Below are 24,567 nucleotides of genomic sequence, written 5' to 3'. Positions count from 1 at the left end.
CTCTTAGTTGCCCTGTGGATGAAGTTGTTCTATGTGGTGGTCTCTTATTTATTCTTGGTGAGTGTTGTTGTTCTGCCCACTCCGGGTTGGCAAGGATCGTTTTGTAGGGCTGGGTTTCTTCTAACGTATTCTTTGAGTTTTTCCTTATCTGGGAAGACTCTTACTTCTCCATCTATCTTGATCGATAATTTGGCTGGGTAGAGTATTCCTGGTTTTGTGTTATTTTCCTTCAATTTTTGGAATAGGTTACTCCACTTTCTCCTCTTCTTCATAGTTTCTGCTGATAGGTCTGAGCATATTCTTATGTGGAAACCTTTATATGTGATTGCTTGCTTTTCCCTAGCTGCTCTCATGATTTTCTCCTTTTCCTCAATGTAGGATAGTTTAACTATTATGTGCCTTGGTGACTTCTTATCGGGATTCAGTCTAGCTGGTGTTCTTTCAGCCTCCTGAATGGTAGCCTGGTTTTCCTTCATGAAGCCGGGGAACTTTTTTTCCATGAATTCTCTCACTGCTGTTGCAGATGACTTCTTCATTGTGTCATAGCATCAGACATAGCTCTTAGGTTTTCTTCAGCTTCTATGATGATCTTAATAGATTTGTATTCACATTTGTTAAAGTCTCCTTGCGTGTCCTCGGTACAGTTCTCTGCTTCCTCTAGTTGATTCTCAAGGTCTGTGAGGCTGCTACTGGTTTTGTTATCTCTTCCCTAATCTCTTGTATTTCCCTTTGGTGTATAGACTTTATCGCCTCTATAATTTCTTTTTCTGCATTTTTCCCTCACATCCTATATTACTCCTAGCAGCATTCTGAAAATTTCTTTCTGTGGCAGATCAATGTCTGCTTCTTCTATGCATGTCATTAGGTTCAGGACATCTTCTGCCATTGCCTTTTGTTTCTCCTGTTTTTTTCGTTGGGGTCGTTGGGGCTGATGGCAGTTTGTGTTGTATTGTTTTAGAGGAACCCAGTGCCATTTTACAGGGAGTAGAAGACCACTGGCCTTCTCTGGGAGACTTGTAGGAATGTGTCTTCGAACTGCCTGCTGCTAATTTCACTATGGAATTAGCCTACCACTTTATCCTTCTGTGGCTTCACTCTCAAGGGAATGCCCAGAAGGATGATGGGTTGCCTGCTTTAGTGTAGAAGACTGCTAATGGTGGGTGGAATTGCTCTGGTCAGGTACATCACTGTGGAGGTTGGGTAGAGGTTCCTGAAGTAGCATGGAATGTTGGTGAGTGTTGGCCGAGTTGCCTTAAGCCATGTGAGGCACTTAGGTAGGCGAGAGGAAGTTCCCTTAGTCATGTGGGCCCACAGAGGACAAATAGGAACTCCCTCAGCCACACAGGCAGGACTTCCCAGTGAAGAAATTGGGCAGAATATCCCCTGATGGAGGGCAGGCAGACTTACCCCAGCCTCAGGATATGTTGCACAGGGTGGAACTCACCTAACTGTGGAGTGCAGGCATAAATTCCCTCCGCTAAGGAGAGTGGTCTGGAGGTCAGCAGTGGCTGTGTGAGAGAACAGGGAAGAGGCAAAAACGGGGGATGGGGGAACTAAAAAAAAACCCCGCTAAAACTGTGGGGGAATAGAAAAGAGGAAAACAAAAGTAACAATATAGCTGAGTCCTGATCCCTTCCTGTAGAGCTGCAAGGGTTTTATCCTTGCCCCAAGGCAGTGGCAAGCTGTGGCTGTGTTGAGATAAAGCCCCTGTGCCTGCTCAGACAGTGGTGGGGCTGAAGTTAAACCCTAGCTGGCCTCCACTGTGGTAAGCCAAAAGCCTCAGCCCCTCAAAACCTTGTGGATCTGTGCCTACTTAAATTTATGATGCTCCTCCTGTGATCCAGCAGTGTTGAATTTCCCTGTTAGTAACCCTCCTCGGCTGATTTCTACAGAGTCCCTCTATATGTGTTACTCAGTTGCCATCTCCCAGAAGTAGCCCTCTTCTTCTTTTTTTTTTTAACTCTTCTATTTAGATATATAGACTGATTTAAGATTTTTACAAGAAGTAATTATTTTTTTTAGTCATTTTACTAGGGACTCATATAACTCATCACAATCCATACATACATCAATTGTGTAAAGCACATTTGTACATTCATTACCCTCATCATTCTCAAAAAGTTTGCTCTCCACTTAAGCCCCTGGCAGGAGCTCTCATTTTTCCCCTTCCTCCCCACTCACCCTTCCCTCACCAACCCTTGATAATTTATAAATTATTATTTTGTCATAAGGTAGTAATTTTTTTTGATAATACAGTAAGTGCCTTAAATTTGTTTTGAAGTAGAAGAACATACCTATAGGTTTAATGAATTATCTATATCTGTGTGATTTTTTTTTCTGAGTCTCTAAATAAAACCATCTCTAACATTGTCGTGTCTACCTAGAGGCATGTTTAAGGATCCCTGGTGGCAGAGTGGTAACACTGTGGGCTACACTCTGCAAGATCGGCAGTTTTAAATCACCAGTCACTCCATGGAAGAACAATGAGGCTTTGTAACCTCAGAAACCGATGGGGCAGTTCTACCCTGCCCCACAGGGTTATAAGGAGTGGGCATTGACTAGATGGCATGATGTTTGGTTTTGGTGGGAGCTGAATGTTTAACCTCTAAAATTGGTATCTCTTTCATCCCTCAGAAAAAGTAAAACACTTCACTTGTGCTGCTAGTTTTTGATGATCAATTCATCAATAATGACTGTGTACCACTCTAGATCACAGATAACAGAAGTACTTGTGTTTGATGCCATTTTTAAATTATTGTCATTTTTTCCTTCAGCATTTTCTAAAAAGACAAGTATGTGGGTCAACTGATTTCCCTACCTACTTACTATCTCCTGCCCAGGCTATTACCTGTAAATCCTAAAGCTTCAGGGCTTCTTTATCAGTCAATTCATATGATAGTTGAAATTTAACTAAAATGAACACTTCTTTATTATCTTCATTATAAATGTGTTTGTACTGTCTACTTCCTGAGACTTAAAAAGATGAGTGGCATGACTGTGTTTGTACAGAATAATCATTTCCTGGTATTCTACCACAGAATGTCTGATTGTGGTAACGTACACGGGCTAAATGGCCAAAAACCAGGTAGACAAGGAATGTTAATCAAACCCTTATTACAGAAGTAATTTCTCACCAAGAGGATCATTTTAAGTCTACAAAACCAAGTTTCTACACATTGTTGTATTCCATTGTGGCTCTTCTGCAGGCACTGGTCTTTCCTGACAGTGTAGGTCCATACTCTAATGCTATTACTCAAAAATTTTCTTTTCAAACTAAATTCATTGAAGACAACATTCCCAAGGCTTATCCTAAATTACCTGATATATAACTAACAAATGGTAAATATGTTTTAATTTGAAAAACTTGTGGAGCAAAGTAAAAATTAGGTGCCTAAATGTCACCTTTTTACTACTTATATTAAAAGAGAGAGTAAGATTTGACATTATGTAGTTTTTGAAAGTTATTTGAATTTTAAGTACTCCTTTTTTGTCTTTATAATGCTACTGTTAATCTGGGATTATCATCCTTTATAGTGTACTTATCTCATTGTAATTTTTTAATAATTTTATTAGGGACTCATACAACTCTCATCACAATCCATACATATATCAGTTGTGTAAAGTACATCTGTACATTCATTGCCCTCATCATTCTCAAAACATGTAATTTTTTAAAATCATTTTATTGGGTGCTTGAACAGCTCTTATCACAATCCATAGACATCCATTGTGTCAAGCACATTTGTACATTTGTTGCCATCATCATTCTCAAAAAATTTTCCCTCCCTGCCCCCTGAACCATTCATAATTTATAAATTACTATTTTTTCATGTCTTACACTGAACAATGTCTCCCTTCACCCACTTTTCTTTTATCTATCCCCCAGGGAGGGGGTTACAGGTAGATCATTGTCATTGGTTCCCCCTTTCTCCCCCTACCGCACCCTTAGCCTCCTGGTATCGCTACTCTCATTATTAGTCCTGAGAGGTTTATCTGTGTTGTGAGCTCTTATCTGTACCACTGTACATGCTCTGGTCTACCCCAGATTTGTAAGGTAGAATTGGGGTCACAATAGTGGGGAGAGGGGGAAAGAAAGCATTAAAGAACTAGAGGAAAGTTGTATGATTTCCTCGGTGCTAATACTGCACCCTGACTGGCCCATCTCTTCCTTGTGACCCTTCTGTAGGGGGATGTCCAGTTGTCTACAGATGGGTTTGGGGTCTCCACCCCACACTCCCCCTCATTCACATTGATGTAATTTTTTGTTCTGGGCCTTTGATGCCTGATACCTGATCCCATCAACACCTCATGATCACACAGGCTCGTGTGACGAGGAGGCTCAGGTGTTGGTGGTGAACACAGGTAGACTAGGCTAGCCAAGCTTAGACCTCTAGGAAGACAACTACTATTAATTTGCTCGGTGATGTTTTCCTGGGTCTTAAAAGGTCAGGCATATTAGTAGACTCCATCTTCCTCTCCCTCCAAGCCAGCAGTTCTCAACCTGTGGGTTGTGACCCCCTTTAAGGGTCAAACAACCCTTTCACAGGGGTCGCCCAATTCATAACACTAGCGAAATCAGTTATGAAATAGCAACAAGAATGTTATGGTTGGGGGTCACCACCACATGAGGAACTGTATGAAAGGGTCGTGGCATTGGGAAGGCTGAGACCCACTGCTCCAAGCCATGCACTTGAGGCAGGAACTTCCTTTTCAAAGTGGGCCCAGCCACATGGCTCAGTTCCGATTCTCACATCAGTCACCTTGTGCCGTGCGTTCAGTCGAGGAAGCCAGGGATCCCGAAATGTCCTTCGGATCTAAGGAACTGAAGAGATTGTGTCTATGGCTTGGGCCTCGGCCATATTCTTGAGCCCAATTTTCCAGTTGTTCTTCACGAAGACAGCAAATATCATTTCAGTTAGGATTAGAGTGGCACTGTGTCTTCTACTTCCCATCGCTTTCCAAACCTCCTTTGGGGTCTTCTCCGGGTGGGGAGAGAGGCAGTGCAGAAGTCAACATGTTGACTCTTCTGACGCTTAAACTTGACACCATCAAACCTCAGCAAACATCTAATAGCGATGAAATGAATGAGGGAGGGGGTGGGAAGGGGATTTGGGAAGTAAACAATGAAGGCAGGAGTGGGTGAGGGGTACCACTCCGTTTAAAGGCCATTCAACCAGGGTGGGGGGGTGAGTAGAAGGCTCTGAGAGCGCTCTAGTGGTGACTGTGTAACTCCTCTTGAGATGATTGAAGGGCTAAATGATGCAACTGTGTGACATGTAAATTACGTGCCATTAAAACTGCTGCGGGGGAAAAAGAATGGTAAACTAATAGGCTGATAGCAAACTTTGAAAAAAGCAAAACCCAAAAGATGAAATGCAGTGCAGGTGGCAGAGCCAACTTGGGACACCTAGCACACCTGCAGACGATACGAGCTGATGCTCGCAAGAGTCAGAGGCAGAGATGCACTAGCAGCACCGTATGGATGCTGCGTCCCCCCAACTACTTGCTCATTGTCCTGAGCCCGGTCTTAGTCACTGGTGAGAAAATAGTGAGCAAAACACACGGAGCTCCGCCTCAAGGAGCATCTCGTGGGAAATTAATGGGGAAACCACCTATTAGCAAAGGGAGCAATGAAGCAAAAAATAAAGCGAAGTTACTGGGGTGGGAGGGGATGCTGCTTATTATGCAAGGATGATCAGCACAGGTCACTCAGAGTACTCTTGCCTTCACCTACACTCCTAAAGAGAATTCTGGCTGTACTTCTTACAAGATACCCTTCAATGTGCCTGCTGACACCAGAAAATCCAAAGGCATCTATGTTAATTTTTTCTTAGTTGTCCAGCTTTCAAAAGCACATTGGGAAACTCAAAGTACGGCCCGGGGCAGTCACCCCTTCGTCCTGAACTGACACCTTTGCCTTTTCCGCACGTCAGATGGAAAGTCTTTGGTGCTCCAAGCCTTTTGCAGCAGCGCTGCCCCGTGCAACAGTGTTTGCATTCTCGGTGGATGCTTCCACGGGCTTGCATTGCGGATCCAAGCGCAATGAAATCTTTGATCTTTTCTCCCTACCCTGATATTGCTTACTGCTCCACTTGTGAAGATGCTGGCTTTCTTTATAGTGAGTGTCATCCAGATTGAAGGCGGTCGTCTTTGATCTTCATCAGCAAGTGCTTCGTTTTCCTCCCTTTCAGCAAGTAAGGTTGTATCATCTGCATATCACAGGTGGTTAATAAGTCTTCCTCCAATCCTGATGCCAAGTTCTTCTTCCTATAATTCAGCTTCTCTGGTATTTGCTCAGCATGCAGATTAAGTATGGTAAGAGGATACAACCTTGGTGTATACCTTTCCTGATTTTACACCACACAACATCCCCTTGCTCTGTTCCAACACCTGCCTCTTGGTCTATGATAGCACAGTTTCCAAAATTTATTTGGTCAACTGCGCCCTTTGCAGAAAAAAATGACTCAGTGACCCTCTGTCAACGAAAACCTTTGGCATTGTAGCCCGTAACCCAGGCAAAAGTATAGGTACCTGCTCTTGTAGCTTCAATCTGCATAGCGGGCAGTCTCCAACACCAGGAGGTGAAGGAGGCATGACACCAGGAACGGGACTCTGGTTTCAAAGATGGCTGTTTCTAAGACGTGATGGCAAGTAGCATGGCAAAGCGTCAGCCGAGCGGTTGGCCATGATGCCGGAGGAGGACATTCAGAAGCACAATCCTGGGAGGGCTGAGTGGCTGCTCCTCAGTGATGCTGCTGCTGGCTTCCTCCGGTGCACGGTCCCCCCCGACCTCTGTGATCCATAGGGCTCTCATTGCTGATTTCAGGTCACCATGTCTTTCTCCTTAGTATATCCCTCAGGTTAGCCCGGAGGCTCAGGCTCTTGGCCAAGTTCTGTAGGTCGCTGTACTTGAATGAGTCCAGTTCCTCTAGGGAGTGGACCGCCATCGCGATCAGCAATCCAGTGGACCCTGTAGAGCTCAGTCCCAAACGCAAAACATGTAATTTTTAAGGACTAATTTTTTTCACTGTTAGAAGAAAAGTAAAATCATCCAGAATCAGCACAATCTGCCCTTTGGAAAGTTGATTTTCATTGTGCTTCAAAACCTAACTTTTAAATTTTAAATTATATAGTCTCAATGGAATAAATAGTGTTTATCATTAGAGTGCTATATGAGTATAAGAAATGAAAAGTCCCTTTCTGAGCAAGACAAAAACTGCTAATCTGTTAAAAAAATAACTATGCAAGACTAAAGTTCCTGCATAGGGCAAAGCAAATTGAAAAGAAGTCAGAAGACCAACTAACAACAAACTCGGAGAAAGATTTGCATTGTGTACAAAGGAGGGCAATACACCTCTCATATAGAAATGAAATCTAACTATTTCATAAGCAACCTCGTAAAGTAAGTAAATAGGGGTAAAAGGTCACAGATGAAAAAATAAATATAGATAGCTTATAAATATAAAAGAAGCACAAAATACTGAACTTCACACAGGAGTAAAGAAACTCAATTCAATATTATAATAATATAATAAAGACACTGTTTAATCTGTCAAATAGAAAAAATCCAAATGTGATAGTACATTAAAAAAAACCAAACTCCGTGCCATCGAGTCAATGCCATCTCATCATGACCCTCTAGGACAGGGTACACCTGTTCCTGTGGTTTCTGAGACTGACTCTTAAGAAGTAGAAAGCCTCATCTTTCACAAAATGGCTGGTAGTTTTGAACAGTTGACCTTGACGTTACCAACCCAACATAGAACCACTATGCCACGTGGGCTCTTTTGATAGCGTATAGCACCTGACCATTCTGAGATAGAAAGACGGGCCAAGACACGGGGTCAAGTAACCGACTTTACTGGGAAGCGCAACCTGCCGGCTACTCTCCTCCGAGGGTAGGATGAGTAGCCCTGACCAAAGGAAGACACGGACAGCTGTGCCCCTGCCCCCCCGGGGTTGGCCGTAGGGGTGGAGGGATGGAGACTTGTGGCTGAGGTTGAGAAGCAACATGTGGTTCCCTGATTGGCAAGTTTGATGAAGGGGGTGACAAGAGGCGTTTGGCGCATGTGGAAAGGTGTGGGGAGGGGAAAGCGTGTGAGCAAGAAGCCTGGGAGGGAAGCACTCAGAATGGTCAGGTGCAGTTTCACACTCATCTGGACCCATGATGTATTAATGGTCAAAAGAAGAGAAAATGGCATTCTGTGGATTATTCTAATGACTCTATATGTTATGTTATCTTTGGTGACAATTTGGTTATATCGATCAAAATTTCAAATGCTCAAACCCTCTGACTCAACGATTTTACTTTAAAAGAATTTATCTGTACCATAAGGATGTTAATTATAACTCCATTGTGTGGTGGTGGGGGGTGTAATATCAAAGTATTAAACAATACCTTAAATGTTCACCAGTGTGGGTTAAATCACTTCTGGCGCATGCAAACAATGGTGTTCAGCCCTAAAATAATGTGTTAGTTCTATGTCATCTGACATGAAACGACTCTCTAGCTAGATGTTAATTGGAAAGGACATGGTATAGAATAGTACATATGTTCCCGTGCGTGTGTGTGTGTGTGTTAAAGCTGTGTACATTTAGATCTGTTTTGTTTGCATAGAACAGTCTTGGAAGCTTTCTAGAAATTACTAAAAGTGCAGCATTTAGGAAAGGAAACTGGAGGCTTGGGGTGAGGGGTAGATGCATGTCCTTCTCACACTGAGTTGTGTACATGTGCGTACATTCCTTTTCACACTGAAAAAGCCGTGTGTGTGTGCGCGCGCGCGTGTCCGTCTGTACATAAATGTTCTTGATGGATGAGCACTATTACTATACACTACTGATGCCTCCTTTGAGGTTTCACCACATTGTTCCCTCAGAAACGTTAGTGGTTCTGCAGTAAGCCCAATAAATGTCTCTGTTCTTCCAGTTGCGCCACTTTGTTTTCTGTACCATGAGCCTTTCAAGCTGTATCAGATGTTCCGCGAGATGTACGTGCGGTTTTTCTTCAGACTCCATTCCATCTCTTCTCATCCCTCAGTAAGTGTGTGTGTATGGAGGGGAGGGGACGCCGTTGAAAAGAAAAATCACGCCTAACTTTATCCCTTCTTTCCTGAAAAAAAAAAAATTGGAGCAGCAAGCAGATGTTCTTTAGCTCAGCTCTGTAAAATGAAAGAGTTAAATCTCTGACGTCAACCAATGCCTTTCTCTAGAATAAATGGAAGAGGAGTATAAACTGGTGTTGAAATAGTGTTAGTAGTAATTAGAGAAGCAAAACACCTCTCAAGCAATTACATTTCAATGATCTTTTATACATTTTTAAAATGGAAAATGTCTATTATTTTCTTTGATAAAGTTGCCTGCTTCCTTTCAACTTTTGACTAATGAGTGATCTGTAGTTGCTGAAAAGAAATCTATAAAGCACCCACCCCTAGTCGTGGAGTCGTAGGAGCTGGCCAGTAAACACGTAGCACTTTGTTACCGTCATCTCGCCTTTGTTAATGAAAATGAAACATGCATTTGTCACCTGCTTTCCAATTTCAAATTTGGCTAATTAGCCTTTGTCATACTAAGTACTTTCTTTCTGCTTAGCCAATGACAGCTACTGTGGCCTCAGTGTGAGAGTCGAGGAAAAACAGAGTTGTAGTTGAATATGTTCATCTGTGTTGGTTTGGCTGCTTAATTATCTATCTTTAGACTGGTTTTCTTTTTATGAGCCTGAATATTTTAGTATTATTTTTCAGTTTCCCACTGGGGGCCAGCTTTAGCCCTGGGGGGTAGGTAACCAGTTGGGAGGCCAACTGCAGGGTCAGTAGATGAGGTGTTCTGCTCCCATAAGGATTTACAGCGTGAAGCCCACAGGGAGAGGCCTACGCTGCCCTCTAGGGTCGCCTGGGCTAGAACAGACTAGACGGCATTGTTTGGTTTGGGTGAGGTTTCGTCTACGGGGGATGGATAACTAACTTACTCTCTGGAAGAAACATCAGATTGTAATGTGTATGCATGTATGTGCTACCAAATTTCCCCAGAGAAGGGAATATGTAATTGCTATGACATTCCATATCTGTTCCTTATCCCCAGGTGAATCCTACATTGCCATCCTGCTTTCCTCCTCCCCCGACCTTGCCCCGATTCATTGCCTTCAAAAGTTGGCAGGGCGCTGAGTTCCAGGGGGCACAGATAACCCACAAATACAGCCCCACCAATTGTCTTGGGAGTCTTGTCTCCAAGTCAGCTCGATTTTGTTCTCATCTGCCATTGATTTTTTTATCTAATCAAAAACATATGAATAATTCTAATCCCTCTTTCATAGCATGAGATTTTTCTGCTCTAGATTTCCAAGCTTCAGAGTTTTAAAAAACTTTTAAAAAGTAAAACACAGACTGCCCAGTGCTGTCCAGCTGCCCTCCGTGTTCTCATGGTGCGGCGGCGCTGATCCCCCTGCTGGCTTTGTCAGCCCTGCCGGTTCCCCTGGCAGGAGGTCACTCTCCTCTGGCTTGCAGCCAGACTGAAATATTTGGAACCCTGACAATCTTTTATTTTTTTCTTTCAAAACTCAAAGAAGATTAAAACTTCCTTACAAAGATCAACCCTGAGCAATGCTGAGCTGTAAGAAAGACTGGATTCAGAGTGGTCAAGTACTGAATGCACGAGGAACACCATCAGTTTAAATCGCTCATTTCTTACACTCCAAATGGTGCCTTAAAAAAAAAAAACAACAACGCAGATCTCAGTTTTGTTTTGTTTAATGAAGAAGCTCTTTATACTAAGCAAGCAAAACCTTGTTGGATAACTTCCTGATGCAAATTTCACTGGGCTATCTTTGCCTGGGAGTGGATATAGAAAAGCAGGAAATATTTTCCCAGTGGGTGAGGCCGCCAGAGGGGCAGGGGCATTCTGAAAGGCGAGCAGAGCACACCGGGTGTGGGGTAGCAACAACAGAGAAACTGGAACTCGTCCAGAGAGAAGGAATTTTGCTGTAGCCTAAGTGATAATACATGGCTTGTAAAGTAGCAGGTTTTCTGTGATACAATGTTTTCCTTGGACGGGGGAATATTCCTATCCGGCTCAGAGGGGAGCCTATTGTGTTAAAAGGATGGACCTTACCATAGTTACACGAATGGAGACTACACAGAAGGATAAAGCTTTCCTTTAAGCCCCAGGTTAGGAAACCATGCATGCACTTCTTGGTTCTGACTTAAACATAGAGCGAATATTTGCATTGCTAGTTTTTTTTCTCATTTCCTAGTTGAGTAGTTTGTTTTTTTAAACACAGTTCATTTTGAAATACTAAAATGTGTATTTCTCTTATGACTCATCTCTGGGTCTAGGGTATTGTGTCCCTGTGTTTGCTGTTTGAGACTCTTCTCCAAACATACCTTCCCCAGCTCTTCTATCATCTTCGAGAAATCGGGGCCCAGCCGTGAGTATTGCTCTGTCCTGATTGTAGACTAAATCCTTTCTCACCATGAGGTTTTCTTTGCATCTTTGTAAAGCACCTACCTGCGAAGATGCAGCCCTAGGAAGAGAATTAGTATCGAGTAGTGGATTCTAACCCTACATTGCTCTTGTCATAGCGGAGCACCAGTTTTCTACTCTCTTAAAAACGCTTTGAAAGCAAAGCATTTTTACTGAAAGGTGGAGAAATTCACCGATTGGAGACACACTGAGAGATCAGGAGAGAAGTCAACTGCACACCATCCGGGGTCAAGCATCACAAGGCAGAGGTCAGACATGCCTTTACGCTGCATCCTGCTTTGCCCGTTCAGACACCCGCTGCCCCTCCCATCGCTTTCTAGCTTAGGCTGGGCTTGAGAATTCATTGTGGTTACCACACTGAACTCACAGGCAACACACAAGACTAAGGGAGAGTTTATTAGGGAAGCTAACAGGTTTATTAGGGAAGCTAACAATTTGTTTTGGGGTTTTTGCCTACAGCTCCTCTCCTCAGCCATACTGGCAGGCTTGTCTCTCTCTGGTCTCCAACCCATTAGCCATATGGTCCCTGGGCCTCTGACTTTCTCCATGAGCCCAGAAGGCTGCTGCACTGTCCCATGGTCTCTGTGCTGCTTCTCTACCGCCCCGCACCGCCATTTCAAGCAGGGGTCTCACTTCACACTCCGCTCGCCTTTCTTTCTCGGTGACCATGGGTTTCTCTTGGTGCTTTGAGGTGGCTCACGTACATACCCAATGGAACGGCAAAGCAGATCGATGCCCTCCATTAGTGCTGCTGCACCCCCGTCTGCATGGTCCTTCCCGTTGATGGGAATTACGGACACTGGTTAGAAGAGCCAGCCTTATTAAGCAATTCTACTCCACTACACATATCCTAATCAATTTCTTACTTTCTATGATTTTTTTTGGTCTGGTACAAGAATTGCCAAAATGAACTAATAACTTCATAAGTATAAACCGAGTCAATTCCAACTCATGGCAAGTCAACAGGCAGAGTGGAACTGCCCTCGTGGATTTCCAAGACGAAATCTTTGAGGAATAGAATGCCGTGTCTTTTCCCCAGAGCAGCTGAGGTCCTTTCACATGGTTGGCCATGCAGCTAGCTTAACATGGCTTTTCTGTGTATGTCCCAGGCTGCACTTTAGGCTGCTAACCGCAAGGCAGCAGTTCACACCCGCCAGCTGCTGCACTAGAGAAATATGAGTCCTTTGACTCCTGGGAAGAGTGACAGTCTCAGAAACCCAGAGGAGTTCGACCCTTTCCTATAAGGTTCCTGTGAGTCAGAAGTGACTTGGTGGCCATGAGTTTGCTTCTTGTTTCATGTCTGCGTTGTTGTTAGTCTGTCAAGTCCGTTCCGGCTCACAGCAAATAGGACATGTGAACCACGAATAGAGGAGCTTGGTCAGTAGAGAGCCATCCCCAAAACAGACAAAACTCCCAGGACCATCGATGAAGAAGAACCAGCAGTGGAGTGTGTTCACGATCCCCGCCTAAAAGTGCTAGAGGCCAAGACCAGAAGCGTCACAGGCCACCGCACAGAGACCATGGGACCGAGCAAGGGAGCCACACAGACAGAGCAGAGGGGCTGCGCCTCTGAGACCCGAGGCTGTGAGACAGCAAGGTGGAGTGGCAGGGAGACTACTTGGCTCCTAGAAGCAGAAGCAAAGGGACCACATGCCTGAGAGGCTGAGGACCAGAAGGAGAGACTGTGCTGCTGGCTGAGAAGAGCCATGGCAATGGACCATTGACTCTGTCCTTTCTGTTACTGGTCCTAATGGTGGTGACCTGGTAACTTCCCGACTAAGCCCATTAATTGTAATTCTTGCCCGTGAGTTCTGTGTGGCCATGGCAAATGACTACTGAACCCAGCAGAAGAGTAGAGTCTTCTGGGAGCAATGCTGGTGTCAGAAGCAGGTAAAGAAAGATGGAGGGTGGAGGCATGGCTGACCTCTGCTGTCTGGCAGTGGCCGTGGACTAGTGTGAAGATGGATTCCTCTTCTCCCAGAGGAGGTCACATGTGGCCTCCATGCCTTTTTCTCAGCTGCACACGACCTTTTCAAAATGTTGAAGAGCAGAGATGTCACTTTGATGACTAAGGCGCAGCTGACCCAACCCATGGTGTTTTTAATGGCCTCACACACATATGAAGATTGAACACTAACGATGAAACATCAGAGAAGAATGGTTGAATTTGAATTGCGGTGTTGGTGAAGAATATTGAACATACCAGGGAGTACCAGAAAAACAAGCACATCTCTTCTGGAACAAGTATAGCCAGAAGACTCTTTAAAATTGAGGGTGGTGAGCCAGTCTACATAGTGTGGACATGTTATGGGGACAGCCCAGTCCCAGAAGGACACCACTCTTAGTAAAGCACAGGGGCAGTGAAAAAGAGGAAGACCCTCAGCACGATGGATTGACACAGTGCCTGTAACCGTGGGCGCAAGCATAGCAATGAGGAGAGGGCAGGACCGGGCAGTGTCTGCTCTGTGGCCACAGGCTTGCTGAGTCAGAGCTGACCCAACGGCACCTCACCACAGCAGTGGGCACGCGCGATTGATCAAAATAAACCTGATGTTTAAAGTTTGTTTTTTTTAACTGTATTATTTTAAATAACACTACATAGCTGAAAATCAAAGCTCAATGAAAATGGAATATAACATTTTTTCTGAGCAGTTACTCCTTATGCATGTAGGGTGATTATTTTGATTTCAGAAAATATATATGGTTCGAAGAAGCTACCTTATAAAGAGACGAGGAGGAAGAAGTTCAACATTGGCTAACCTTATATGACTGAGTGAACCCTGCCCGCCTCTTTACTGAGATCCACCTGTATTAGTTCATTAGAGAGCCTCCAGCTCTCCTAGCCAGATCTTTGGAAACTGGTGTTCAGTAAGTCAGGCTTCCAACTGCAAAGAAAGCATTTGCAACTTTGGGTGAGAGACAAACGGGAAGGGTGATTTTGGTCACAAATGTCTGTGTAGTAAATATTTGATTTGTAAGAAAGCCACCAATCAAAGCCAGGTGTCTCCTCCCAGTCTCTTTTTGACAGTGCGTACGTCCAGGCACAGATACAGAGAGACCCCTAAAAAGCAAACAACATCAAGTCAATTCTGACTGGTTGCCACCCTAAAGAGTAGAACTGTCCCCGTGTCTTTCCAAGGCTGTAAGTCTTGATGGGAGCAGGAAGCTTCCTCTTTCTCCATTGGAGCTGCTGGTGGGATGAACGTGCTGCCATTGGCCAGCACCCTAATGTAATCCACCGCATGACCAGGGCGCCTTCCTGCCTGGCAGTCCATGGTACTCTCTTTCTTCAACGTTCTGTTCTGTTTTGTGTCCGCCAAGCATCTCTCATTGTGTTGTGCTGTGGTTAGTGATTATTAGTATCTTGCCACTGTTGTTGTTGTTGTGAGGTGCAGTCGAGATGGGTCTGACTCGTAGTGACCCGACATTCAACAGAAGGAAACACTGCCCAGTCCTAAACCATCCCCATCATCGTTCTTAGGTTTGAGCCACTGAGTCCGTTCATCTTGTCAAGGGTCTTCCTCTTTTCTGCCCTTTTCCCAGCACGATGACTCTGTCCAGGGACTGGTAACAGCTCCATGAGACGAGGTCTCACCACCCTGGCACTATGAGAGGCAAGGAGCACGTGTTTGTGCTTTTTTGGCAGTCCGTGGGGTATCGTAGTGAGCCCCAATACCTAAGATATTCAGCTGTGTCTTCTTTAGAAACTCTCACTTAAAAGGATCGCGTGCAATGTCTATTAATGTTCTCACAAGGTTTCATCAAAATGAGAAATGGAGCCAAGTCCCAGGAGAAGTGGAAGGAGAGGAGCGAGAGTGAAGAAAGGAGGAGACTGGGAGGAAGTGGAGACATCTGCGAAGGAAGGAAAGGAGGAGACTGAGAGGAAGTGGAGACATTTGCAATGGAAGCAAAGGAGGAGACTGGGAGGAAGTGGACACATCTGCGATGGAAGGAAAGGAGGAAACTGGGAGGAAGTGGAGACATCTGCGATGGAAGGAAAGGAGGAAACTGGGAGGAAGTGGAGACATCTGCGATGGAAGGAAAGGAGGAGACTGGGAGGAAGTGGAGACATCTGCGATGGAAGGAATTGATGAGCGAGCTTTCAATTCCAAAAGGAAAATGTGAATAACTCCTCCTAAAAAGGCCTTACGGCGAGAATCATTCACTCGCACATCTTTGAAAGGCCGCTTCTGAAACAGCACCTCATCCCACCCCCTTCTAATTCTTAGCTGATACTCTCTTCTCTGTAGCCATAGGAAAAAACAGGATTTGTAGTGATTAAGAGTATAGAACATTGTTTTAAAGTCTCCCCCGTAAATATATAATAAATATTCCTCTTATTCTGAAATAAACATTTGAGTAGAAGTTTGTTTGTTTTTAACTAAGATGAAAATATCTTAGTTAAGATTTGATGCTCTCTTGGTTACTTAGACATGTTGATTATTAATAGAAACATTTATGTCAATGGCTTATGATAAACATTAAGCTTTTTATGTAATACAAAGTATAAAAATGCAACTGTCTAGGTAGAATTTCTTAAGGGCTTTTTAAAAATCAGTTTATTGGATGCTGATACTTAAGGGCTTTTTAACAAATATTTTGTCAAAACCATACTGGATCTTCCAAAGTGACAACTGATTCTGTTTGGAGGCTTTTAAGTGTGAATTTAATTGCTTAAATAGATATAAGACTCCCCGGGTTATCAATTTCTTCTTGAGTGAGCTTTGGTAGTTTGAATATTTTATTTAAGTTACCATATATATGAACATAAACTTATAGTAGTTTCTAATCATTGTTCATTAACCTTTTGAGGTTGTTGTGCATTAATGTTTTAATCCCTGTGGGATCAGTAGTGATGTTACCTCTCTCATTCCTCAGACTGATAGTTGTCTCTTTTTCTTGGCCATCCGACTAGAGATTTTCTTCATTTTTTCAGAGAACAAGTTTTTGGTTTCATAGATTTAATGTGAGCCGAGTTACAACACTAAAGATTCTATGAGTGGGTGAGTGGAATGGGGGGCGGGGGGCGGGGAGATACAGGAAGCACCAAAAGATGATGGAAGTAGTGTGTAGAGCCGATGTCTTAATAATAGTTGGTCCACACTCAGCCTTTTCAGGAAGTGACTTATGATCAAGAACCACTGGTACAGACGGGCGAAGGCCAAACTGCTGCAGACGTCGGTGAAAAGCAAGGGCCCTGGCAATGAAAGGAGACCACCTAAGATGCTGCAGCGAACCCATGCAGCAACAGACGTGCCCCCTGACCTGTGTCAAGAAATCTGGATGACAGCTGCTTGGCCAGCCAAACGGAAGATGTCCATTTTTGTGCCCATTCCGAATAGAGTACAGATACCATTGAAGAATACGCTAGCCAACTTATGCTGAAGATTATTCAACCCTAGCTGGAGCCACACACCCACAGGGACGTCTGGAAGATCTGGCTAGATCCAGAAGAGGGCGTGGAAGGAGGGGTCACATTGCTACTGTCAGAGGACTCTTGGCTGAAAATGAGAATACCTTAAAGATGTTTATCTGTGTTTTATTGACCATGAGGTGATACTGTACTATCTAGATATTGTGAGGTAGATGTGTGGTACTATTGTTATTAAAGTTACTTTGAGAAACCTAGTAAAATGAAACTAGTTAAGGTTAATAATTTCAGCTTAAAAGTCAAATACATTAAAGTATTAAAATGCCCAGGTGTATTTTGCCATCATAAGAAGCTATTTAAAATCCGATTGTAAAGTTCATTTTGTCAGTATTGTTGACAGAATTGATGCATTCTAATTGTGGTATTGGCGAGTCATATGAAACGTACCACGATCTGCCAGAAGAGCCAGCAAGTCTATTTAGGTAGAGGACAGCCAGAATGATCTTTGGAAGCGAGGATGGGGAGAGTCTTCTCCTGTGCCTGGGGCAGGTTATCAGGAAGGAACGACCAGTCCCTGGAAGAGGAAAAGGCCCCGGGCTTGGTAAAAGGGAGGGTTAGCCAAAAAAGAGGAAGAGCCTCAAGGAGATGGGTTGACACAGTGAGAGCAGCGGCTCAAAGGGAAGAGGGATCGAAAGGCTAGCGCAGGCCCGGACCATGTGATGCTGGTGACCATGGAGTTGATATGGGTGTGACTCCACGCAGTGACTCCTAACAACGACATTGTAAACACATGCACTTGGTTGTTTCCCAACAATGGCCGTCCCGTATTGAGGAATTTCTAAAATTTGAATATTTTGTCCCATCTGAAGAGACTACAGAGGCACCAGCAAAGGCCATCTCTGAGTCAGCTGCTCTCTTTTATGACAATCACATAGATAGAATCGGTGCATTCCAGCAGTCAGTTCCAGTGAGGAGTTCTGTTAGGTCTGCTCCTCTCAGAAGCAGTCAAGTGATGCTTAGATAGTCATCGCAAAAGATTGAGGACTCCTTTATCTCTTGAGTTACCAAAGCAAAGCCGTCTGTTTCCTGATTGCAAAGATAAAGGACTGCCCTCTAGCCTTACAAATCGGAGGGTCTCGTGTCTCTTAGGTTGAGCTTTCTGGTTGATCCTTGGAAGGTCTGGTAACCTGATAACTTCTCAAAATGAAGGGCTGAAGTTCAAAGCTTATTTCTGCAGTTCCTTCGAGCTCTTAAACTATTTTTCTTTGTCCCTCAAAAACTCATACCTAGTATTTTATTCATCCTAAATCATCACTCACCTGAAATACAGGAACATAACTTAGTGACCAGGGAAAGTACAACTCCATCATACACTCCACATATTTTGAATAAAAATTCAAATTAGTAGAGGTTTCCTGGAAGTCCTTGCCGTTTAAACACCCAGGCGATTTCTAAGATTCGCAGAGTTTGGTGACACTATCAACCATGCCTTCTTGAAAGGAAGAAGAAAACAAATGGACCGGTAAGTGGTCTTGTTTCTCTGCCTGCAGGCTCCGGATATCATTTAAGTGGATGGTGCGAGCGTTCTCTGGATACCTAGCTACGGATCAGCTCTTGCTTTTGTGGGATAGAATCTTAGGATACAACTCTCTGGAAATCCTTGCTGGTAAGAATAAGTGCTTGTTTAAAGAGTACATGCTCTTTCCATAGGAAGGCCCCTTGCCTTTCTTTCCCCATTGGTCATCTGAGTTCAAGCCTACAGTTACGCACCATCTCTAAGGGAGGAACAGCTGGTGGATGTATCTGACGTAGAAGACAAGTGCCGACGCTCTGTGACTGAGTTCTCGTGGTTCCAAATTAGCCTCTCCTTTCCATTCCCTTGTTTTAATCCACGCAGAGCTTCTACCCCCAGCCCTTGGGAGGTCTTTGGTTTCTTATATTAAGCTGAGAACATTGTGAAGACATCTCTGAGCTACTGTGGAAATAAAGCTTAGTTGAAGAAGATCATTTCTTTGCAGGAAATTCTCTGGGACTCATATTAATGTACATTTAGCTGCTAAAAGCTCTATCATCATTGATTGTGGATACTCAGTATTAAACTGGAGTATTAATAAAGTACTGTGAAGGTAAGTGTTAGCACTGGCGTAACCAGAGACATCACTTGCTGATGATTTTGATCACTCATAGTATCCTGATTTTTCATAATCATACAAACAGGAGTTTGGCTTTGGCCGAATGGCAGTGCTGTGGAACGAATCCTAGAGGTAGGCAGGATTAAGAACCCGCTACCTTTAACCGATTCCCACTCACAGCGATCCGACAGGACAAAGTAGAACTGTTCCAATGGGTTTCTGAGGCCGCAAATCGTTACCAAAGGAGACGGCCTCAACCTTCTTCCACGGAGTGGGTTAGAACCACAGACCTCTCAGGTAACAGCCGCGTGCTTAGTGAACTGTACCACCAGGGCTCCTTAATCAGGTATAGCCCAGAATTCCACTGCCATCAAGTCAATTCTGCCTCACAGCAGAATTGCATGTGATAGTTCTGAGCCTGCAAATCTGAGTTCCAAAACTATAATCAGTGTCTCCAAAGTGGGTGAGACCTGTGGGCCCTGGAAGGAAGCAGAGGGGCTGCAGAAGCAAACACCTGCCCTGGATGGTGTTGGTTTGCTGCCTGTTTGGGTTTTGTGTGGTTTTCCCTGGATGAAACCTAGGATGGGTAAATCTATAAAGACAGTAAGGGATTAACAGTTACCTATGGGGCGTGATTGACAGGGGAAGATGGGGGAAATGGGGACCTGACAACAATGAGTTTGAGAAGAAAATTTTTGAAATTGATTTGGTGGTTATTGCATAATTCTTCTTAATATGATCGAATGATTAAATTGGATTACACGTGATACATATGCCAATAAACCTATTTTTTACGTGCTGCTGTTAAACCACAGTCCTTACATTTTTCTTGCTCATGAGTCCCCAGTCTCTCCCCCAAGGTCCCTAAATTCCAGGCTACGTAGTGTCATTTTCTTCTGCCATGTCTAAGATGACAGAAGTTTAAACTTGTTACCAAATAACTCTCCAGTGGGTACTCCAGAAGTGTTGCAGGGGATGGTGTGTGACGTTTTGTGTGACTTTGAAGAGATGTCACAGCACGATAAGGTGCTTCTGTGAAAGAAAATACTTTCTAATCATTAGGGCTTCGGAATGTCCAATCGGCTTTTCAGCTGTCACCTGAAGGCTAGTCCCGATTCCCTACTCTGGAAAGAGCTGAGTTAAAAGACCTTCCAGGCCTGATCCTTCGGAGATTCTCTCCGAGGCCTTATTATCTATAAACTGCAGGGAAAGAGAAAAGAATGTCTGTGTTGTAAACCAGGCCATTTCCTGGGAGCGCCGGTGGAAGTGCCCCATCCACCCATCTCCCGTGAGAGCTTTCCAAAAGCAACAGGAAAGAATTCTGGTGCATTCAGAGAGGTGGAAGGAGTGGGCTAGAACTCTCTTGCCATGTAATTCAGATGAAGAGCCTCAAAGAGCAGTCATTTCACAGCAGTGTGTACAAATCCGGAGCCCTGGCAGCATGCATTGGACTGCTATCCACTGAGCTTGCTCAGCGGTTCAAACCCACCAGCCGTGCTCACAGGGAAGATGCTGCTTTCTATTCGCGTAGAGTCAGTATGGAAACCCACAGGGCACTGCTTGCTACCCATCCTGTGTGAGTGGGCTGACTTCACGGCATTGGGTGAGTGCGGAGTACAAATCAGTTTCAATTTTAGCCTTCGTGTTTGGGGCATGAAGATTTGCGGGCGGTCACATGTTCTGCTCAAGTCATTGATTTTCCAGCTCTGAGAAATATTTCAGTAAATATGAATGAATTTGAGATATTTTTGTTATTGTTGAGAACCGTTTAATGGAAAGGCATTAAAGTAATGAGAAGCGTCACTAAGAGACCACAAGTAAACGGTGGCTTTTGAATTTCATCCGGAGCCTGATGCCAGTTGAGAGGGTCCCGAGTCTAGCTCTTTTCCTCCTGGGTAAACCATCCCCTCTGCAGAAGGAAGGGCTGGGCAAAGCAAGCATGCCGCAAACTGAGGCGCTGGTGTGATGTGACACCAGATCAAGATAGGTCTGTGCGCGAAGGTCGGTTAGTGACTCGGTTAGTGACTCGCGCTCTCGGCTTCACCTTGGCGGACCGCTTTCCCGCTGCAGCCAGCAGGAAGCAGGACCATGTGGGCCAGCTGGCCGGGGCGCATCGGACAGGCACGCACACAAAGCCCAGAAACCAAACCGTGCGCTCGCGCATTGCTTTCCAAGGCAGCTCGGTTCCTTCACAGGACTCACGGCATTGGGGGGCTGGCACGCAGTTACTGCTCCCCAGAAACGCTCTCCACTGGACACTCGTGTCAACAGGAGGCCCACTGACTTTCCATTGTCTTTGTCAGTTTCACAGTCAGTTGAGCTCTCTCTCCTTATTGGTGCTCCCTGGAAGGAGGCCAAGCCCACTTGACATTTTCTGGGTTGTTTCCCCACCACCCACCCACCACCCCTACCAGAATCTCCATCTCGAGTGAATGCTAATGCATTTTGGCCAGACTGCCCCCTAGATACAGGCCAGTGGTTCTCGTGCTGGTTTCCCTGCCTGTCTCAGGAAATGCAGAAGCCCATCTTGAGGGGCAGCGGAGGCAGCCAAGGGGCTTGCCTTCTTCCTCCAGGGGAGGGCTTCTGTCCTGCAGGAAGGGGTCAGGAGAAGGCTGCATACGAAGCTTGGGCGCTTCCTAATTGCAGTTGATCATCATCAGAAAGGCAAGCTGGAAAATCACCTATAAGACCATTGACTTTCCTCCCTCCCCCAACACCGGGTGTCTGACTGTCAGGAGGATGTGTGCGGTGGGGCGACGCAGTGAATGTGTCGGGCCGAGGGGAGGCCAACAGTTGACTCCATGTGCATTCTTTTCCAGTGCTGGCAGCTGCCGTGTTTGCTTTCCGAGCAGTGAACTTGATGGAGGTGACATCACTGGCCGCAGCTGAAGTAAGGATAAGTTTCACTCCTCGGGGCTGGAAATAGTTCTGAGAGTGGTTCAGCCTTAGTCACGTCAGACTCAGATGCATGGGACCCACCTGTCCCAGAGCCTCACTCCCCAGCTTGGGCAAAGCCTATAAGATCTGAGCTAAGTCAGATGAAGTGTTCGGAATCCCTTCGTTACCTGAAAACAGCCTTCCCTCAAGGAGGGAAACGGCATGAGCCTTAGAGGAAACTGAAAGGCAGCGAGGTGTCTCGCATTCCCGACAGCAAGGATCAGGCCTCCGTTGCATTTTTTTCATGACGGTTCATTGCCACGTGCTAATGGAGCACAGAAAACCTAGGCGTGCTGGTTGGCTGGCATGTGTTTGGAGGATGCAGGGTAAGAAGTGGGCTGCTTGGGTTATTTTTATCGTGAGTGCATTATTTAAAGCAGATTTCTATTCAGTGGCATAATTTATACCTGAAATATGGCTCAATTAAATAGTGGTTTACCACGTTACTCTATTTGTTATCTGTCACGGCAATGTAAGTTTTATCCTTAAAATAGCTGTCTGCATTTTTTTAAGGAAGGGGATGTTTATGCATCTTGCAACTGAATAAACACCAGTTTCATCTCAAAATGATTTCCTGAAGGCAGTTTACTCCTTATCCCAGTATAACAGGACTAGGATTCATAATGTATGTTTATTTATAGAAGCCAGTTGAAATGTTAGACCTCTTATAAACTCTTGCTCCGTTGAGTATTGGAAGAAGGCTGAAGGCTGGGCCCAGGTTCTTTTCTACCAGGCATGTTAGTGCCTTGCACACGGACTAACCTCAAGGAAGTCAGGGGAAGTGTCCGAAACCCGGAAGTTGGGCGCAAAGATGCAGGACCAAGCTGCAGACCTTCGAGGTGTCTGGGCGCCTGCAGGATGCAGTCACGGTGTTTCTCTCAGACTGACGTTAGCGACTTCCTTTTGCCGGCCAGACTACTGAGGCTAATACTGTTTGTTTGTTTGTTTCAGGCGGTTCTTGCCGACCTTTCCACTTTAAAAGTTATGCCTCTTCTTCAGATTTTCCTGTTTGCTACTGTCACCTGATCTTCACCAAGGTCACCGACGACACACCTAGCTTTTCATTAGAAACAAATCATGAACTATGCAAACTTTGCATAAAACCAAAATCAAGCTTTGCATATCAGCCAATAAAGATCATGTTACCTTTGCAGTTAAAGCTAAGCAGTTTGTTTGTTTGGTTGTTTTTCACTTTTTCAAACAATACCTGCGCACCAGATACCGCACTGCATGCTGCCGATCTTCACCAGGGAAGCCATCGACTTCACTTCTGCTCCACGGTACATGGTACATCGTACGTGTAATGGCACCTAACAATGTGTGCAATAAGACCTGGCGATGCTGCAAGAAACTTGAAGACGTACCGGAGCCTTTCCTGGGACAGTTCTATAGTGCATTGCTAGACAATGTGTTCTCGTCAGCGTTCTGCGCCGAGCCCCAGGTGCGGTGTGGAGGGTGGGGAGACTTGAATCTGGTCATGCTCCTCAGCAGGAAGTCCAACGCAGCTGGGCGCTTGGGACCTCTTCTCTCACCGAGTTCTTCTAGATGTGCCTTTTTATTTCTCCCTTGGCGCTCCCCATTGGGAAGGTAAAATACAGTGTTGATTCCTTACTCGGACAACATTCAGAGGATTATGGGGTGACCCACTCAAAGGTCACACCTTCCATCTCATAGTTAGGAGACTGCATATGGCTAAGGTGTGCTGCCAGATTCTCTTGCCTGGAAATGTGACAAAGAGGCCAGATACCTTAGAGAAGGAAGGCTTAGATCCATAACCCCCCCCCCCCCACTTTGACTGAAATTTGATCAGGACAGAACTGTGGGGACAATGGGAATGTGGATCTAGCCCTGAAAACAGGATGCAAGGCATCAGGCTCCTTCTAGTGCCTGATAAAAGTGGTGGGTCTGAATTATGCTTCTTACTAAAGGCCTCCCGTGTCTGGAAGATACTGTGACTAGTTAGTCCCTTTCTGGTTTAGACTCAAATTTAAGATGCCAGTCATTCCGGCAAAACTGTAAATTGACAGCTTGACACTGCTGTGGGTTGCCTAGAATTGTGATAAGTTTCATCCAAATGTATTTAATATCTCCTTTAATGAATGTTAGGACTTAGGCAGTGTTTAGTATAAGACCATGAGTGTGGTGGTTTAGTATAACTAGTTCTTAACTTGAGGACCTAGGTTATCTGTTTTAATCGTCTGGCACTTAGACCTAATAATTTGGTCTGAGATGGAAGGATTCATTTGGAACAGATAGCTGCAGCCAGTAGTTCAGAATCTGAACCCCAAAGCCACACCCTTGGCTGCTGCCAAAACCCCCCTTGGCCCTGTGCCTTGCCCAGCCCAGTCTGGAGTTGCTTCTCTAACTGCATGGCCTTTCCCGACCTCCCTCAGCTTCCATCCACCTGTATCCCAAGGCCATCTCCTACCAGCCCCAGACCCTTCACCACTCCCCAGGAGTGGGCTCCATGGCCAGTGGTACTCAATTATTCTGGGGCTGTCAGCAGTGATGGTGAAATAGCCTAGTAGACACTGTTTGGCCCTTCAGGACTTGAGTTCACCACTGATACAGTGTAATTCACCCAGCTACTATTCACTGATACAGTGTAATTCATTTACCTCCATGTAATCTGACCAGGATGTTTCTGTAAGG

At 44.8% G+C, this 24,567-nt stretch overlaps 1 protein-coding gene across 4 annotated transcripts in view; it reads left to right on the top strand.

Annotated features, from left to right (window-relative positions):
- TBC1D19 (TBC1 domain family member 19) overlaps positions 1 to 23,079 on the top strand; it is a 134,605-nt gene extending 111,526 nt beyond the window's left edge. For all 4 annotated transcript variants that reach the window (XM_075544459.1, XM_075544460.1, XM_075544461.1 and 1 more), the window contains 5 exons: positions 8,927 to 9,036; positions 11,328 to 11,419; positions 18,397 to 18,512; positions 21,798 to 21,868; positions 22,867 to 23,079. In XM_075544459.1, the coding sequence (XP_075400574.1) occupies positions 8,927 to 9,036; positions 11,328 to 11,419; positions 18,397 to 18,512; positions 21,798 to 21,868; positions 22,867 to 22,941 (464 nt within the window). In that variant the 3' untranslated portion in view covers positions 22,942 to 23,079. The remainder of the gene's footprint in view (positions 1 to 8,926; positions 9,037 to 11,327; positions 11,420 to 18,396; positions 18,513 to 21,797; positions 21,869 to 22,866) is intronic.
- Positions 23,080 to 24,567: the final 1,488 nt, after the last annotated feature.

The sequence above is a fragment of the Tenrec ecaudatus genome, chromosome 3 (genome assembly GCF_050624435.1).
Source record: "Tenrec ecaudatus isolate mTenEca1 chromosome 3, mTenEca1.hap1, whole genome shotgun sequence".
Taxonomy (NCBI): domain Eukaryota; kingdom Metazoa; phylum Chordata; class Mammalia; order Afrosoricida; family Tenrecidae; genus Tenrec; species Tenrec ecaudatus.
The sequence above is the reverse complement of the archived record's forward strand: the minus strand, read 5'-3'. Positions and strand labels throughout refer to the sequence as shown.